The 19,327-nt window shown below is 43.5% G+C and overlaps 1 protein-coding gene across 1 annotated transcript in view; it reads right to left on the bottom strand.

Annotated features, from left to right (window-relative positions):
• The window catches only part of agps (alkylglycerone phosphate synthase), an 82,849-nt gene that overhangs the window by 59,582 nt on the left and 3,940 nt on the right, over positions 1 to 19,327 (bottom strand). Inside the window, exons 2-7 of the mRNA XM_062069936.1 lie at positions 6,193 to 6,282; positions 3,746 to 3,836; positions 3,544 to 3,664; positions 3,387 to 3,461; positions 1,202 to 1,273; positions 879 to 958 (exon numbers count right to left, since the gene is read on the bottom strand). Of these exons, the coding sequence (XP_061925920.1) occupies positions 879 to 958; positions 1,202 to 1,273; positions 3,387 to 3,461; positions 3,544 to 3,664; positions 3,746 to 3,836; positions 6,193 to 6,282 (529 nt within the window). The remainder of the gene's footprint in view (positions 1 to 878; positions 959 to 1,201; positions 1,274 to 3,386; positions 3,462 to 3,543; positions 3,665 to 3,745; positions 3,837 to 6,192; positions 6,283 to 19,327) is intronic.

Raw genomic sequence — 19,327 nt, 5'->3', positions numbered from 1 at the left:
TTTATCATCCTCACTCAGTTCAAAGTACAACACTGTGCTGGATATTTTTGCTGTTTTATATTCTGTTGTAAAATGAAACGGTATTGCTTTCATGTGAGAGAGAGAGAGCAGGATTTATTTTAGGATTATTGGTTGATGTCAGGGCAGCACGGTGGAAGAGGGGTTAGTGCGTCTGCCTCACAATACGAAGGTCCTGGGTTCGATCCTGCGCTCGGGATCTTTCTGTGTGGAGTTTGCATGTCTTCCCCGTGACTGCGTGGGTTCCCTCCGGGTACTCCGGCTTCTTCCCACTTCAAAAGATATGCACCTGGGGATAGGTTGATTGGCAACACTAAATTGGCCCTAGTGTGTGAATGTGAGTGTGAATGTTGTGTGTCTATCTGTGTTGGCCCTGCGATGAGGTGGCGACTTGTCCAGGGTGTAAAACGCCTTCCGCCCGATTGTAGCTGAGATAGGCTCCAGCGCCCCCGAAGGAAATAATCGGTAGAAAATGGATGGATGGATGGTTGATGTCAAAGCATTGCATTTGTCTTATGCTTGGGCTGCAGCTACTATTAGTGGTTATTAGAATTGTTTTTTTGTCTAATTGTAAACATGTGTGGGTTATAAAGGCATAAAGCATCACTTGGTTTATATTTTTAAAATAATATATCTGAACAACGCAATGAAGGGTGTTATTTCCTTTTTTTTTAATATAACATAAGTCTGTTTTACCTATCTGTCAGTAACTTCCTTATAGTGATTTTTTTTTTTTAAAGGAAAGCTTATTAGTTGCAAAGCCTATTTTGTTATTTACTCATTTTTAGCAGGTCAGTCAATCATGCACAACATGAAAACATTTTTGACAAAAGCTAATAGAAATACAGCAGTGTACATACCATCTGTGACGTATCCAAAGATACAATACACCGAGTTTCCTCTGGGGGGCACTCAAGAGCGCTGGAAACGCTTGTCCCTCCTAGGTGGAAAAAAAACATTATCCAGCCATCCATCCATACATACATTTTGTACCGCTTGTCCCTCCATATTTCTTTAAAATAAAACTTAATGACTCACAAGACCTAAGATTTAAATGTGCAGTAAACTATAATGACAGAACAATAAACAAAATATGAATACATAGCAAATGAACACAGTAAAATGAATGTGTACAGTTTCTACAGGTTAAAACCACTATTGGTGCCTGACGAATGTAACTCACCTCCGTATGGCATCAAACAGACGTTGTGTTTACATGCTAGTTCCACAATTGTTACAACATCATTGTGGCAGTCTGCAAAAAATAAAAAATTAAGCTATCATAGATATATTGGCATTTGAACTACTCTATTGAAACCATGAATAAAGTATTACAAGAGTGAAGGTAAACACATTCTAAAACAAATGAAATATGACAGGTGATATATAGTGTTTATATTGGCAGGGTCTAAAGAGAAAGAAATAGCAGGGAAACAGGGTGTGTCTCCATTTGCTGGAGGCTTTTTGTAGGTGGGGTTCAACGGTATGAAGTGTTGCTCTCTGGGGTGAGATGATGCGAATCAATACAAATGCATTTCAACCAATCAGAGCACATATCCGGTTACAATAAGTCGGGGGAGGAGTAACGCAAACCTTGAAGGATGCACTTAACCTGGCTAAAGTGCTTTTAGCAGCAGCGAGAAATGCCTGTGTCCTGGTATATTCTGCTGACTAATTAAACACACAGCTCAACTTGAGGATCACAGTTCAACAAAATTAACCCCCGTGTAAAAGCAACAGCTTGGCATGAAGGCCCACGGAGGGATGTAAAATCTAATGGAATTGAGTAAATGTAGCTATTGGCAAGTAATAAACAACTGCTATGACCTGGGATTGTAATGATTAACATAAAAATCCATGTAAATCCTAGAAATTAAAAACTATGTCATCCATCTATCCAGACAATGTGTTCTGGCAACAAAGTGTAACAGAATCTCCACATCCTATTATCATTACATTTCAACCTGCTCTGTTGATATTTGACACACATAAGCTTCAAACATGTTCAACAGGATTTCCACAATAAATGTATAGTGCTGCTCAATATCCAAACCGGATTAGTTCGGGCTAAAACGTGATGTGACGTGCGATGATGTTCATGCCAGGTGAGGCACTGACGCCTTTGGGGTTTTTTTTCGTTTTTTTTTTATTTAAATTCTTATTCTCTAATCATTGTTAATACAGGTTGCTGATTAAGAAAATAAGAAAAATAAGATGCTTCATGTTCATAATAATGTTATTATCAAATACTTCTTAGTCCCATTCATTTACTTTTATAGAAATTACAAACAATTTGTGGTCTGAACCATTTATTTGTATCTGAAGTACATGCACCTAACAAACTTACTTTGTTGTAAAAGTCTGATCAACTTTTGTCTGAAAGTCCAGTTTAGAGTAGTTTTTTAGCTTTCACACAGTATATAATCCTCCACATTGGCACCCAGATTAATTCAGCAGAGCATTGAAATACTGTATCTACCTTGCATTTGACTTGCAGCTAAAGCTAATTTCTGAAACCGCTGTATCACATACAACCTTCTCTACGTGTTGACTCAAGAGTAATACAGCGCGGCCCGGTGCTGAGTTTGCGACCGGACGTGATGTCACGTGCAACACAGGTAGTGAAAACTGGTACCGTTGGAATTTACGTGAATCGGTAGTACCGACAGAATTTGGTCGGGAGCTATGAAAGTACAGAATTCAGTACCCATCTCAAAGCATACATTAATAATCCAATCAAAGATCAAAATTAAAGAGAGCCGTCGAGTCTGTGTTCCTAGAGTGTCACTGAACATACCATACTGCTACGGTAAGTCAAGCCAAATAATCAAGGGTAGTATGTCGCTTCCTCGCTGTCCATAGTTTTGTAGAGCGTATAGCTGGTGAATGCATGCAAGCCAGAGTACCAGCACTTTGATACAGACGGTGAAAAACACTATTGAATTTGTCAAACAAGTACGAAGGTGGCATTACCGTCTTTCCTTGCCACTAATCGCTGTTTAAGAGTCTTCTATAAACCCAAAGGTTCAAGTAAATGTACATTTTTTCCATTTCATTCATCATGCATATACATTTTGCATTGTTCTCTGCCTGTAAAACAATAAGTCATCTCTTATAAAGTGTTGTGTTAACCTTTCAGGGTGTCTACAATAGATTACTTAAATGTACATTGTTTCCAAAGGGACTTTTTTTTTTCATACGATTTTGTTTTCAATGGACCCTTTGGAACTGTTCAATAACGAGAACTGAGGTACCACTGTATTCAGGTTTCTGCACAGATTGGCCCTTTAAATGAAATTAGCTGTCGGGTGAATAAGCTATAGGCGGCGCAATCAAAGCACCGACGTGACGCAGCTTCTAAAACTCACTGGGCCACACCACCACGTCTGGAACGCGGCCAACTCTGCCTTCTCGCAAGGCGAAGACCTCATGTAAGCAATGCCCTAGAAACACATTATAGACAAGTGATCAGCTAAGTGAAAACACTTGCAGAGTGGTGCTGTCTTGTTTCCAAGTGAGTCTTACCGTGGCTGCGGAATACCCGGTCCTCTGCGTTGTGTGAGAAGGGAATATCGGTGGATTTCAAGTCATCCATGAAGGCCTTGTTAAGAATGGGAGCTTGTATGGCATTACTGTTCATAATGGGCTGAGATGAAACAAAGCAGTGATTTAGAAGGCTCGGTGTGATTCACGGAAAATAGGATGAGAAAGAATGAAGTGTGCTCACTGTTGCTGGAGTTTTGTGCAGCAGGCTGGCTCCAAACGTGCTTTCAAACCACTCTTTCAGACCGGGGATAATCATACCACTTAATCTATATCTGGATTGAGATAGAATAAAAATTCTTAAAGGCCTACTGAAACCCACTACTACCGACCACGCACGCAGTCTGATAGTTTAAATATCAATGATGAAATCTTAACATTGCAACACATGCCAATACGGCCGGGTTAACTTATAAAGTGCAATGTTAAATTTCCCGGGAAACTTCCGGTTGAAAACGTCTATGTATGATGACGTTTGCGCGTGACGTCAATGGTTGAAGCGGAAGTATTCGGACACATTGTATCCCAATACAAACAGCTCTTGTTTTCATCGCAAAATTCCACAGTATTCTGGACATCTGTGTCGGTGAATCTTCTGCAATTTGTTTAATGAACAATGGAGACTGCAAAGAAGAAAGCTGTAGGTGGGATCGGTGTATTAGCGGCTGGCTGCAGCAACACAACCAGGAGGACTTTGAGTTGGATAGCAGACGCGCTATCCGACGCTAGCCGCCGACCGCATCGATGATCGGGTGAAGTCCTTCGTCGCGCCGTCGATCGCTGGAACGCAGGTGAGCACGGGTGTTGATGAGCAGATGAGGGCTGGCGTAGGTGGATAGCTAATGTTTTTAGCATAGCTCTGTCGAGGTCCCGTAGCTAAGTTAGCTTCAATGGCGTCGTTAGCAACAGCATTGCTAGGCTTCGCCAGGTTGGACAACATTAACCGTGTGGTTACAGGTCCAGAGTTTGGTAGTATTGTTGATCTTCTGTCTATCCTTCCAGTCAGGGGCTTATTTATTTTGTTTCTATCTGCATTTAAGCATGATGCTATCACGTTAGCTCCGTAGCTAAAGTGCTTCGCCGATGTATTGTCGTGGAGATAAAAGTCACTGTGAATGTCCATTTCGCGTTCTCGACTCTCATTTTCAAGAGGATATAGTATCCGAGGTGGTTTGAAATACAAATCCATGATCCACAATAGAAAAAGGAGAAAGTGTGGAATCCAATGAGCCCTCGTACCCAAGTTACGGTCAGAGCGAAAAAAGATACGTCCTGCACTGCACTCTAGTCCTTCACTCTCACGTTCCTCATCCACGAATCTTTCATCCTCGGTCAAATTAATAGGGTAATCGTCGCTTTCTCGGTCCGAATTGCTCTCGCTGCTGGTGTAAACAATGGGGAAATGTGAGGAGCCCTTCAACCTGCGACATCACGCTACTTCCGGTACAGGCAAGGCTTTTTTTATCAGCCACCAAAAGTTGTAAACTTTATCGTCGATGTTCTCTACTAAATCCTTTCAGCAAAAATATGGCAATATCGCGAAATGATCAAGTATGACACATAGAATGGATCTGCTATCCCCATTTAAATAAGAAAATTTCATTCCAGTAGGCCTTTAACAACTGTTTAGAAATATATATATATGTTAAGAGGATGCACAGTTACATACAAAAAGAGTTTCCACAAGACTGGTTGGGCAACATCCCATTTTGTTTCGATCACTTCCCTAAATAGTGTTTATCTCTTCATGCATGTCTCTCATAATCTTCCTGCTTCTCCTCTACAGTCACAGCGTACACTCAGCGATCACTTCTTTAAGGACACCAGCACAAATAATATAATGGTTGCATTACAAACAACGTCTTTATTTTTGTGGTTGTAGTTGGCAGAAAAATACTACAATCATCATCTCTCCCTCAGTATGACATTTAAACACTGACATTTTCAATACAAATGTTTGCTTTGATGCCATTAATGTTCTTTAAAAGCTGTATTTTTTTCCTACAGTAGAGGAAATCATCCACCCGATTAAAAGAGTGGAGCAGAATATGTTCCGCTTTCTTTTTGGACAGTGTACATCGCACAACAGTCAATCTGTTTCTAGAACAGTCAAATTAACTTGGAGCGCTTGCACCAACCCCAAGACATGTCAATCATTGCAAGCATCATTGTTCTAAATCATTCAGCAAATCATTTGTTTAAAGTGCAACTGTGGCTGAGGCTGGTGGGTGGTGTTCATAACAGTTACACATGCCAGCCACTGGATGGCAGCAGTGTGGAGCAGCTGTGAGTGCAGAGGGAGGAAGTTGAGTTCACCTGTGATCGAGATCATTTTTAATTCTTCACTACAGAGATGATAGCTACATAAGAGCATGGGAATGCTTATGCAAGATCAACACATAAGTGAAAGACACACTGTTATTTGAAGTGATGTGGTTTTGTTACTGTATTGTTGCCATGAATTGATTAACGTGGACCTCGACTTAAACAAGTTGAAAAACTTATTCGGGTGTTACCATTTAGTGGTCAATTGTACGGAATATGTACTGTACTGTGCAATCTACTAATAAAAGTTTCAATCAATCAATGTTGAACCGGTACAGCAATGATGTAATGTGATGTGATGATTACCTTTTTCCAGTAAATTCTGCTTGACCTTTCTTGTTGAAAAGGAACCTGGAGTCACTGTATCCCCAACCGTTCCATTTCATTATATCCTGCCTGAAATAGAAATAAAACAATTAAGTGTATGAAGCTACAACAACCTGATTCCCTTTTAAAGCAGAACCAAGTAACGTTTCAACCGTCATACAATATTTGTATAACTTTTGGCATGATACATCGCCTTAACACTAGTTAAAAGACGCTTATGACAACACGGTTCAGCAAGCATCAACAATTCAACTTTAGCTCATGGTTGGCTTTTTAGGGGCACTTATGCAACACTACGCACAAAGTTAGTTTTAGTAAACAGACTCACACTCCACCAACAGTTTCGTCCAGCACTTGTGTTTAAATTTAACAGTGTTTTCTTGAATTTGTTTCTACTATTAACAGTATGGATGTTCCGATCAGGAATTTATGCTGCCAATTCTGATCATTCATGATTGAGATCGACCGATACTGATAACATGTATTAACTGTATTTTTTTAAACTGTACCACTGTGAGTGCCAGTCATAGTATAACAATATCAGCACAATGTTTTAACTGGTTCACTATTTTTTTTTAAGACGTACAATTGTTTGAGCAAAACAAAGTTACAATACACATTAACATAACACAAACATAATCTATTACTCATTTAAATACTTTTTGCTCTCAGTCGTCCTATGTCCAGGGGGTATATTCTCTGAATTTGTAACATTACAAAAAACAACAACAACAAAAGGTTTTGAGAAAATTAAAATATTGATTTAATCACTCGAGTATTGGTCATTTACCGATATTACCCTTGGTGTCAACACCACCAATTTATGGATCGATCCGCCTCTGTCATGGCAGCGACAATGCTGGCACACTAACAGTTGTTATAGTATCCTCTCTCTACTAATCTACTCTACAAATTAATGTACTTGTTAATAATATAGCTGCTTACTTTCTGCTGTTACATGGTTCCATCTACACTTCTTAAACGTTACTAAGCACTTATTTCTTCTGTTGTTTCTAGCTAACTTAGAGGATAGCTTAGTGCAGTGGTTCTTAACCTTGTTGGAGTTACCGAACCCTACCAGTTTCATATGCGCATTCACTGAACCCTTCTTTAATGAAAAATTAAAAAAATAATTTTCAAATTCAAGACAAAATTATATGTTTTTGGTAACACTTTAGTATGGGGAACATATTCTAAGTAACAAAGACTTAATTTAGAGTTATTTGGTTAGGGTCAGAGGGTTAGGGCCAGGGTTAGGGTTATAATAAGGCCATGCCGAATAAGGCATTAATAAGTACTTAATAATGACTAGTTAAGAGCATTATGTTGCTAATTTGCATGTTAATAAGCAACTAATTCATGGTGAATATGTTCCCCTTACTAAAGTGTTACCATGTTTTTTTACTGGTGCACAAAATGAACCGTGCATGAACATCACCTTGTTCAAAGAACAAAACCAACACAGTGCATAAACTCACAACAAATTACACACCTGCAAATCAGTCTGACTTATGCTGTTGCCGTATCCGTAATACGCCAATAAGGAGAAGTCTTTATTTACACGATGAGTCGGGTGTGTCTTGACCTACGCCGAACCCCTGAGCCCGACTCACCGAAACCCTAGGGTTTGATCGAACCGAGGTTAAGAACCACTGGCTTAGTGCCTTAGCTATTAGCATACCTGTTCCTGCTTTCTTTCAGAGTGTAACATGTTTAGCCTTGTCCTAATACTTGATGATACTTGATAATAACTAGACTTCTTAAAGTTTGCTAGGCACTTATTTTTGGTGTTGTTTCAAGCTACTTTAGGTTAGCTGAGCTTTTTGCATGCCTGCTCCTGGTTTGCTCCTAGGGTTTAGCCTTGTCCTCCAGTAAAAATGTCATTTGATAATAGTAATAATTGCATGTCAAGTCATCATTAAATGGCCCTGATATGTCAAAAGGCATTAATAAATATTTTCGAATACTTCTATAACTGATAACAGTAGTTCAGCCGGGATATGCTCATTTTAAAATTAGATTTAGAGCCCCAAAATCTTGTTATTGTTTTTATTTCGATGTCTCGCCCTCCACCGTTTTAACAATTAGAAAGTCTGTGAGTGTGTTACATGCAGGTTGCCAGTCACGCACCGACATCTTCGTCTGGTAAAGTTACTAAACATGTCAGACCTTAGTAAATCTAAAAGGCCTCGTTACGACTCTCAACTTATTCATGACAAATCTAGGAACAAAACAAGGATTTGTATCGAGGATGCCTTTGAAATATGGAGGCGATTGAAGGCGAAGAAGATTTTTTCATCTGACGCCTAACTTGCTAATTTCCTCCTTGATCGGAAAGTAAGGCATTTACCTTTTATTACTTATAATAAATGGAAATTGACATATGGTATGTAAACTATATTGTCCAATACAGTCTATGATCTTGTCTAACAAAGCTAGTATGTTCCTGCAATGCTTTTAGCATGCTAGCCTGGTCAATGGGAGCATACGTATAGCCCAGTTCATTACACATCGACTAACAGGCAAACGGGCATATATTTCCCCCGTTAGCCTGTATGTCGATGTGTAATGAACTGACAGGGCGAATTATATTTTCGACAAATAAAACCTATATGGGTAGTGTCAGTGCCTATTTCGTTCTCAATATGCTGATACGCTGAGGAAATGGGTTCCGACATTAGCACGACTGTCATGGCAATGTGAAACGTATGGAGACAGCCAAATCACATGATAAAAGAATTCCTCATTCGTGTTTGCATATTGTGGACTACATGCACCAAGTTATTTGGCAATCAGAAACGTTTGAAACAGTAGCCTATAGGCATACCATAGTAAAAATGTATCCTGTTTAGTTTTGGGCGTACATTAGGCTGCTAAGCATGCTCTACTTATTTTCACCAGTTTAACCATTGCTAGCATATGTTGTAGTCTGTTTTAGTCTTTGTTTTCTGATAGTACTGACAATAACCATATGATTGCCATTTGTTGTGATATCATACGCAGGCATGATGTACTTCTTCCTGAAAATAGCCTAATTTCTGTGTAAAATGTGTTGGTTATAGATTTTTTATTGACAAAACGCTTGTCTATTCAGCTATTATGGTCCCAGCACCTCAACCCCTAGTAAGAGGCAGTGGAAGAGAAACCTACAGCGTAGGACTCGTTGCTTGCCATTTGAAGTTCCTTGGCGTAGCCCAGTCGATCGAGCTGGATTCTGCTGCGTATCTGGCAACCTCAGTCAGGGAGACTACAGAATTTTGACCGTGATTGGAGTACCATTTCTGGCCAGATTATTACATATGGCTCCTTGAAAGAGGAACTGACTTTTTTGGGGAATTATGCCTATCATTCACAATCCTTATGTGAAACAAGAACACATTTCCTTTTTTATGCATTCTAACTTGAAAATAAACGCTAGCAAACGTCAGCTAACAATCAAGCTAATAAGAGTTGCTCTATTCCGCCTATTAAGCGCTCTAAAAACATCCAAAAGCCTCCATCGTTTTACAGAATATACATGCTGTAGGTTTATATGTAATGTAGTAAATGGCACATTAATAACATGTAATATTTACGTACTTTGGTCAATTTAAGCATACGACAGCACATTAATTATACAATCTCGACTGTAGAGAAGTTGGAAAGAGGAGTCACAGGCTACATCAAAAAATGGCTCGGAGTTCCACGATGCCTTACCACCATAGGCCTCTACGGAGATGGCATCCTCAAGCTGCCCCTCACCAGTCTCACAGAGGAGTTCAAGTGTGCAAAAACAAGACTCCAGATGACACTGAATGAATCCAGAGACTTGGTAGTGAGCAACAATGCACCAACCTTGGCGACAGGGCGTAAATGGAGACCAGCCAAAGCAGTGGAAGAAGCAACAGCAGCCCTCAGACATGCTGACATTGTGGGCTATGTCCAGCAAGGAAGAGGAGGCTTTGGGCTAACAGCTACCCGCCCGGCTTGGAGTAAGGCCACAGCACCAGAACGGAGGAAGATGGTGGTGGACGAAGTACACCGCCAGGAAGAGGCTGCAAGATGGGCCAAGGCAGTCTCTTTGGGCAAACAGGGTCAGTGGACGAGATGGGACAGTGTGGAGAGGAGGAAGATCAGCTGGAAGGATATGTGGGCCATGGAAGCTAGGCAGTTGAGCTTTGTCATCAGAGCTACATATGACATCCTTCCAACACCAGTTAACCTTCACCAGTGGTTCGGCGAAGACCCGGTGTGTGCCCTTTGTTCCATGCCAGCCACCCTCAAGCACATTCTCACAGGGTGCAAAACCAGTCTCACCCAAGGACGTTACACCTGGCGTCACAATCAAGTCCTAAAGACCCTTGCGTCCACCCTGGAGGACAAACGAGTAACCATCAACTCCCTACCACCACCAGCAGCCAACCACCAGCAGACCATTACCTTTGTCCGCGAAGGGGCTAAGGTAGTCAGGAGCGGCTCCATACCACCTGAGCGAGGCCGGCTATGCTTAGCCCGCGACTGGAGGATGCTGGTTGATCTTGGCCGGCAGCTTGCGTTTCCTCCGGAGATTGCTGTGACCACCCTGAGACCGGACGTGGTGCTCTGGTCCCCTTCACAAAAAAAGGTTTTCATCATCGAGCTTACAGTACCCTGGGAGGACTCAGTGGATGAGGCTTATGAGCGAAAACACCAACGCTATGCCGAGCTTGCAGCTGAAGCACAACATCGTGGCTGGAACACTGAGGTCCGTCCAGTGGAGGTGGGCTGCAGAGGCTTTGTGGCGAGATCTACCACCAAATTGCTTGTAGACCTGGGAGTCCGAGGCCAACGCCTGCGTATAGCCATCAAAGCTGCATCGGAGGCAGCCGAAAGAGGCAGCCAGTGGCTGTTCATGAGGAGGAAAGACCCCTGTTGGGCCCCCAAGTAGCAAGCCAGGAGGTATGCGGTCAGCTTAGGCTTGACTCAGGGAAAAGGACGCCCCTGCCATGCATAGTCCCATGAGAAGTCTGCTGTTCAACACCAAGCGACTCATGCTTAATTGGGATTGACGCAAGCCCTGGGCCGATCACCCTGTGGCTGGCCACCCCTGGAGAGGGCGTCTAGTGATAAGGCCGAAACGCCCAGTGACCCAGGGGCACACTACTGATGATGCGTCCAAATTGCAAAACACCCATCCACCATTTCACCAGCCATCACCAAACACTCTCAAGTATGTGCCAGCACAAAGGAATTTTACAACTTATCCTGTGTTTTTGTAAACTGAGTAACTGGACACTAAGTCCAGTGACCGCTGAGAAAGATCAGCTGACAACAGGGGAAAGTCCTTGTGGCAGCGTGGAAAGACAGCTGACAGGAGGGAATAGACCCCACTGGGACAGGCATGGGCTAGCTTCCCATGCTTGTAGCTTCCCATGCCTTCGCATGTTGGAAGCACCCGTTATAGCTACGAAAAGACGACAGAAGAAAACACCCCTAGAGTCTGCGAGAGTGGGGGCGGAAGATGACTCATCGGCTGACATCACGGTAACAGACCCTGGACCGGAAACGACTATGAGTGAAAGCACAATACAAGAGAGTGACACTGCAACTGCCACAGCTACAACCACGACGACGGGACACAAACTGCAGATATGTCCCTGTGGTTGGAGGAGCATTACCTCACATCATGGGTTGAGAGTTCACCAGGGAAAGAAGAAGTGTTTGAGAGAAGAGAGACAGAGGCCTCGCATTGACTACTTTCTACGAAAAGAGTCAAATCAGTCGAATGAAGTACAGCAACTGGACGCAAACCACAGCTTGCAGTACATCAGTACCAATGTCACGGAGGAAGCAAACACAGAGCTGATGACAACGACGGTAGAACCGACCCAACCTCCTAGACCTGCAGTCGAAAGGAGACTAGCAGGGATTAGACTGCATGTGAAGTGGCCCGGTGTCGTGGATAAGAAACTGTGGGAAACAATCAATACTGACCTGGCCCTGTCCCTCAAACAACTACAAGGGACAGTGGAAAAGAAGTTGGAGAGAATGGGGGACATTATCTATCAATATGGGTCAGAACGCTTCGGAGTGCAAGTAAGGAAAGGTGGAAAAAACGTCTCAACCGCACCAGTTTCTAGGAGGCAACATGAGATCAGGCGCCTCGTCCTTGAAAGGAGACAACTTAGGAAACAGTGGAGAAAAGCCTCTGGAGTGGAAAGGGAAGGCATAAATGTGCTCCAAGTCGACATTAAAACCCGACTGGCATCCCTCCGCAGAGCAGAGAACCTACGGAAACGTAGAAGGAAGAAAGAACAAACTAGAACACGGTTCTATAAAGATCCCTTCAAGTTCCTCAAAAGTATCTTCGCAAAGGAAAAAAGTGGAGCCCTTAAAACAACAAAGGCAGACCTGGAAGATCACCTGAAAGCAACGCACTCTGACCCAAGGCGCTATGAATGTCTCACCATCCCTTCAGATATCCCGCCGATTGACCCTCCCGAACATCATATGCCTATCGGCCCTCCAACATGGAAAGAAGTGGAAAACACTGTGCGTCGAGCAAGATCTGCATCAGCCCCGGGGCCAAATGGAGTCCCATACAAGGTGTACAAGAACGCACCGGACATCCTGAGGTTTCTCTGGAGACTCATGAGAACAGCATGGCAAAAGAAGATGATACCCAAAATGTGGCGTAGGGCAGGAGGAGTCCTCATCCCAAAGGAGAAGGATGCAGAGAACATCAGCCAATTCCGTCCAATCTCCCTGCTAAACGTTGAGGGCAAAATCTTCTTCAGTGTCATTGCACAGAGGATGGGCGAGTATCTGCGAAGAAATAAGTACATCGATACATCTGTACAAAAGGCAGGTATATCAGGATTCTCTGGGTGCTCAGAACACTTCAGCATGATCTGGCACCAGATCCAAGTGGCAAAAGCGGAGAGAAAGGATCTCCACGTAGTCTTCCTGGACCTCGCCAACGCCTTTGGTTCGGTGCCCCATGAACTCCTGTGGTCTGCCTTCAACTTCTTCCACATACCGGACACCATCACAGCCCTAGTTAAATCCTACTTCCAGGACATGCAGTTCTGCTTCACAACCTCTGACTTTACCACCTCTTGGCAGCGCTTGGAGGTGGGCATCATGGCGGGATGCACTATTTCACCCCTGGCATTCACGATGGCGATGGAGGTTATCATCCGCGCCTCAAAGTGGGTGGTAGGCGGTCAGCGGGTTGACTCTGGCCAGCGCCTTCCCCCACTCAGAGCTTACATGGACGATATTACAACGTTGACCACCACCGTCCCATGCACCAGGAGGCTTCTCAGAAAACTGGAAGAGAACATCAGTTGGGCCCGTATGAAGATCAAACCATCCAAGTCACGAAGCATCTCAATTGTGAAGGGAGTGCTCTCGGACCTGAAATTCTTCATCGGAGATGACCCAATCCCAACAGTGTCTGAGCAGCCTGTAAAGAGCCTTGGCAGGTGGTATGATGCAAGCCTGAAGGACAAAGACCAGGTGCAACAACTACGTAAGGATATCAGCAGCGGCCTACAGTCCATCGATAACACCCAACTGCCTGGAAAGTTAAAGGCCTGGTGCCTTCAGTTCGGACTCCTACCCAGGATACTGTGGCCCCTCGCAGTTTATGAGGTCCCAATCTCGACTGTAGAGAAGTTGGAAAGAGGAGTCACAGGCTACATCAAAAAATGGCTCGGAGTTCCACGATGCCTTACCACCATAGGCCTCTACGGAGATGGCATCCTCAAGCTGCCCCTCACCAGTCTCACAGAGGAGTTCAAGTGTGCAAAAACAAGACTCCAGATGACACTGAATGAATCCAGAGACTTGGTAGTGAGCAACAATGCACCAACCTTGGCGACAGGGCGTAAATGGAGACCAGCCAAAGCAGTGGAAGAAGCAACAGCAGCCCTCAGACATGCTGACATTGTGGGCTATGTCCAGCAAGGAAGAGGAGGCTTTGGGCTAACAGCTACCCGCCCGGCTTGGAGTAAGGCCACAGCACCAGAACGGAGGAAGATGGTGGTGGACGAAGTACACCGCCAGGAAGAGGCTGCAAGATGGGCCAAGGCAGTCTCTTTGGGCAAACAGGGTCAGTGGACGAGATGGGACAGTGTGGAGAGGAGGAAGATCAGCTGGAAGGATATGTGGGCCATGGAAGCTAGGCAGTTGAGCTTTGTCATCAGAGCTACATATGACATCCTTCCAACACCAGTTAACCTTCACCAGTGGTTCGGCGAAGACCCGGTGTGTGCCCTTTGTTCCATGCCAGCCACCCTCAAGCACATTCTCACAGGGTGCAAAACCAGTCTCACCCAAGGACGTTACACCTGGCGTCACAATCAAGTCCTAAAGACCCTTGCGTCCACCCTGGAGGACAAACGAGTAACCATCAACTCCCTACCACCACCAGCAGCCAACCACCAGCAGACCATTACCTTTGTCCGCGAAGGGGCTAAGGTAGTCAGGAGCGGCTCCATACCACCTGAGCGAGGCCGGCTATGCTTAGCCCGCGACTGGAGGATGCTGGTTGATCTTGGCCGGCAGCTTGCGTTTCCTCCGGAGATTGCTGTGACCACCCTGAGACCGGACGTGGTGCTCTGGTCCCCTTCACAAAAAAAGGTTTTCATCATCGAGCTTACAGTACCCTGGGAGGACTCAGTGGATGAGGCTTATGAGCGAAAACACCAACGCTATGCCGAGCTTGCAGCTGAAGCACAACATCGTGGCTGGAACACTGAGGTCCGTCCAGTGGAGGTGGGCTGCAGAGGCTTTGTGGCGAGATCTACCACCAAATTGCTTGTAGACCTGGGAGTCCGAGGCCAACGCCTGCGTATAGCCATCAAAGCTGCATCGGAGGCAGCCGAAAGAGGCAGCCAGTGGCTGTTCATGAGGAGGAAAGACCCCTGTTGGGCCCCCAAGTAGCAAGCCAGGAGGTATGCGGTCAGCTTAGGCTTGACTCAGGGAAAAGGACGCCCCTGCCATGCATAGTCCCATGAGAAGTCTGCTGTTCAACACCAAGCGACTCATGCTTAATTGGGATTGACGCAAGCCCTGGGCCGATCACCCTGTGGCTGGCCACCCCTGGAGAGGGCGTCTAGTGATAAGGCCGAAACGCCCAGTGACCCAGGGGCACACTACTGATGATGCGTCCAAATTGCAAAACACCCATCCACCATTTCACCAGCCATCACCAAACACTCTCAAGTATGTGCCAGCACAAAGGAATTTTACAACTTATCCTGTGTTTTTGTAAACAGACGCATCACAACGTTCACTATTTCCTTCAACAACACTACTTACGTACTACTCATCGCTACTATGGAAGAAAATGACTACTTTGGGACAAATGTTGATCCAAAACCTTATATTTTTGAGCCTGGCCCTGAATTCAAGGAGAAGGATCTACAAGTTTTAAAGCTGTGTGCTAAACAGATGCAGCTTTAGTGAAACACTAAGCATCATACAGCAGTATTGCTATGTGCTGAACAAGAAATAGAAACTACGAACATAACACAATGATAAGTTACTATTAAGGATGCACAATTAATCTAATTTTAATCGTGATCACGATTTTGGCCAGCACAATTAAATAAAGGTGATCGTCGGCTATATTAACCTTTAAAATTAGGCTCTGCCCCGTTAAAATAATCACTCAAATTTACAACCAGCAGTCCGCCGACCACTAGCGGGCGAACGAAAGATAAGGGCGTCATTAAGCTGCATAACGAGCAAGCTCACGGCAGCCTTAAATTAATGTGAAAGTGGAACGTAATATCGGAACCAGAGACGCAAGGTGTACACAGTACAATGGCAGATTTTGGAGGTGAGGAGCTAGTGCCTCGTAAGGGATCAACAACCATTGTCTGAAGGAATTTTGGATTTAGAGCAACTGATGATGCCCAAAACGAAATAAAATGCAAAGAGAGTTGTGTCTGTGCCACAGAACAACACGACAAACTTGTTAACGAATGCATATAAGCTAAAGATAACACTCGTCCACTGAAAACCTGTCCGTGTCCAGCAACAACCCAGACAACTTTAACCGCAATAATGCACCGAGCAACCCCAAATCCAGTCACCTCGAAGAAACACGCAAATATAACGGCTGCAATAACTTTGGTGTTTGGCCCAAGACATCATTACCTGTTATCTCACGCAACTATTTCTCCAAAGTTGAACTACCTGCACTTTATGAAAAATGTCAGGAGGAACACAGGAGAAGCTATCAGTTGTATTCAGTCAAGTGACTTTTGAACGGAAGTAAACAAAGTGGTGGGCCACAAAACCAGCATGGCTACTGTGCAGCAAACAGAGAGCGATTTATCCGAGTGGAAAGGAGCTTAGAACTTACCACTGAAAGCAGATACGAGTAAAAAATGCAAAACATGCAATGGAATATATCCCTATACTTCATCAAAATAAGATTTGTCGAGTGATCTCAATGATTTTTCGTCAAATCGCGTTCCCAGACATGTCAAACTATCTGGTGCTCTAGACTTCATTCTACACAACAAAACGAATGAAAACTGGAAAAAGCATGGAGGTGTATAACTTCTCTGTGTGTGGCTGGTCAATGAAATTGGTGTCAAGACTCTCCTGGATAAATACCGTAATTTCCGGACTATAAGCCGCTACTTTTTCCCCTCGTTCTGGTCCCTGCGGCTTATACAACGGTGCGGCTTATTTACGGCCTGTTCTTCTCCGACACCGACGGAGAGGATTTCGGTGGTTTTAGTATGCAGGAGGAAGACGATGACACAATGATTAAAGACTGACTTTTCATATACCGGTAGGCTGGTTATTTTGATAACGTACAGGCGAGCACTTTGTATTACTTTGCACCGTTGTATTATTTGTACTCTGCACGAATGCTGTTCGCCATGTCAAAGATGTGAAAGTTTGATTGAATGATTGAAAGATTTATTGTTAATAAATGGGACGCTTTGCGTTCCCAAACAGTCATCTCTGTCCCGACAATCCCCTCCGTGGTAGCAGGAACCCCTATATACTACGGTAATTACACATCAAAACCCTGCGGCTTATAGTCGGGTGCGGCTTATATATGGAGCAATCTGTATTTTCCCCTAAATTTAGCTGGTGCGGCTTATAGTCAGGTGCGGCTTATAGTCCGGAAATTACGGTAAATATGCATTGTTTTTGCCCGGGTTAGTTTGCATTTCATGATTTAACTTTTAACTACCTTTGGTAAAAGCTTAACTATTTTAGGTTTTGCTCACATTTTTTTTTTTAATTTAGACTCGCCGAGTTGGTGCTTTACGAAACACTCGTAGCAAAAATGTGTTTTAAAATATACAAATAATATCAAGATGATACTATAATGGGAAAAAATAAATGTTAAAAGAATATCAAACAAACCTTTAACAAAGTGATCATTGCAAACTTGTGCGTTCTTGGACTGGAGAATGTGCCACTTTTATGGTCTTTTTTCTTGACATTTTTCTGCCTGTCTTGATTAATTCTCGAGGAAATCTGAAAAAAACGTCTATCCTTTTCGCGATTTGAAAGGTTCCAACAGTCTAAAACAATGCAAGCGTAGGACATTTTTCTTCGAGAAAGGCAAAATCACTCACTGGCCCACCACTTCCAGCCTCGCATCGTTAACGAGTCGGATGTGATGTCAGGTGAATACAACCTATAGGGACTGCATGAAGCACTGAACTCTTGGAGCTTGAAAGAGAAGCGACTAATTTGTATCATAACTGACTGTGGCGCTAAAGTCATCAAGGCAGCTTCTCTGAAATGTTTTGGCCAAAGGCTCCATTTTGCAATTGGCGAGTAGGATGAACAAAAATGTCAATTTAAAAAATAACAAAATAATTACTTAATTAAATTATTCTCAAATCTTTATGCAAAATTGTATATAAATCTCATGTTCTTTATGGAGAATGCATCGAGGGATCCTTGGATTGACCGTGCATTAGGCGTCTGCAAGAAACTTGTGAGCAGTTTATCCTCCAGCTGGAGACATAAAAAGGAGCAAGCACATGCTCAAAAAGAACATGGGCTGAAGACAGTATGCCTCACAAGGTGGGGGTCAAGGCAGGCGATGACTGAAAGAGTCCTGGAGGAACAAAGAACCATCTCTTAGGGTCCTGTCTTCTGACAGAAAGTCCAGACATCTCATCCCAACATTGCAGGACACTGACAACTTGGAAGCCATCAACAAATCCCTCCATCCTCTGATTTAGATTGCCGAGACACTGTCCAGTGAGAAGTATAAAAGTGTTTCCTTTGTAAAGCCAATCCTCCACCTTTTCAGGTCCTCCATCCTCAAAGTAAACAATAGAGGTCGAGAGCTCACAAACACCATTAGGACTAAAATCCTAACTTCCCTGTAGGTAATATATAAGCATCCGAACACATAAGAGCTGCTAGAACTGGCTTCTGCTGTGGATTTAAGATTCAAGCTGCAATACAATAGTGAGGACAGGGTTGCCCCGATCCAGGCTAGACTTGAGTGTTGAGATTGTTGCGTCTGTAAGAATGGTAAATAATAATTGCAGATAGATACAAATGTATTATAAATTCAAGAAAAAAGTGGATTAAAATTTGATGACAAGTAATCAATGTGCTATAATCCATATTCAAAGTGTGGATGTCAAATATTTTCATTAGACAAAACTTGTTATTTACATTATATTTGCCATGCCCGTTTCAAGGGGACCAGCCCAAATGATGTTGTGACCGCAGACATGGCAGAGGATACACCCATATGCTGTCCAAGATAAAGAAGACCAAAGGGAGCTTCTTCAAAATCACTAAGAGAGTCAGCCTAACGCATCTTTGTTACCAGGAACACGTTGTAGACTCTGAGCTTCAGTCCTACCTGCAGTTTGCTCACCTTGATAGTGAGGAAAACCCACTACTAGACTGGTGAAAGGAACATCCGTGAGTCTAGTCACGACTGTCAAAGCTGGCCCAAAAATATTTGAGCATACCTGCAACAAAAGCTACTTCGGAGAGAGTCTCCAGCACTGGGGGAACATAGTGACCTGCTTTCGGTCGTCTCTAAAGCCAGAAAATGTTCACAGGCTGCCATTTCTCTCAAAAAATCTGACTCTGTTGGTCTGTTGTGCGTTCCTACATGTTCCTTGTAGGTGCCTTTTGT

This window comes from Entelurus aequoreus, linkage group LG14, assembly GCF_033978785.1.
Source record: "Entelurus aequoreus isolate RoL-2023_Sb linkage group LG14, RoL_Eaeq_v1.1, whole genome shotgun sequence".
Classification (NCBI taxonomy): Eukaryota; Metazoa; Chordata; class Actinopteri; order Syngnathiformes; family Syngnathidae; genus Entelurus; species Entelurus aequoreus.
The sequence above is the reverse complement of the archived record's forward strand: the minus strand, read 5'-3'. Positions and strand labels throughout refer to the sequence as shown.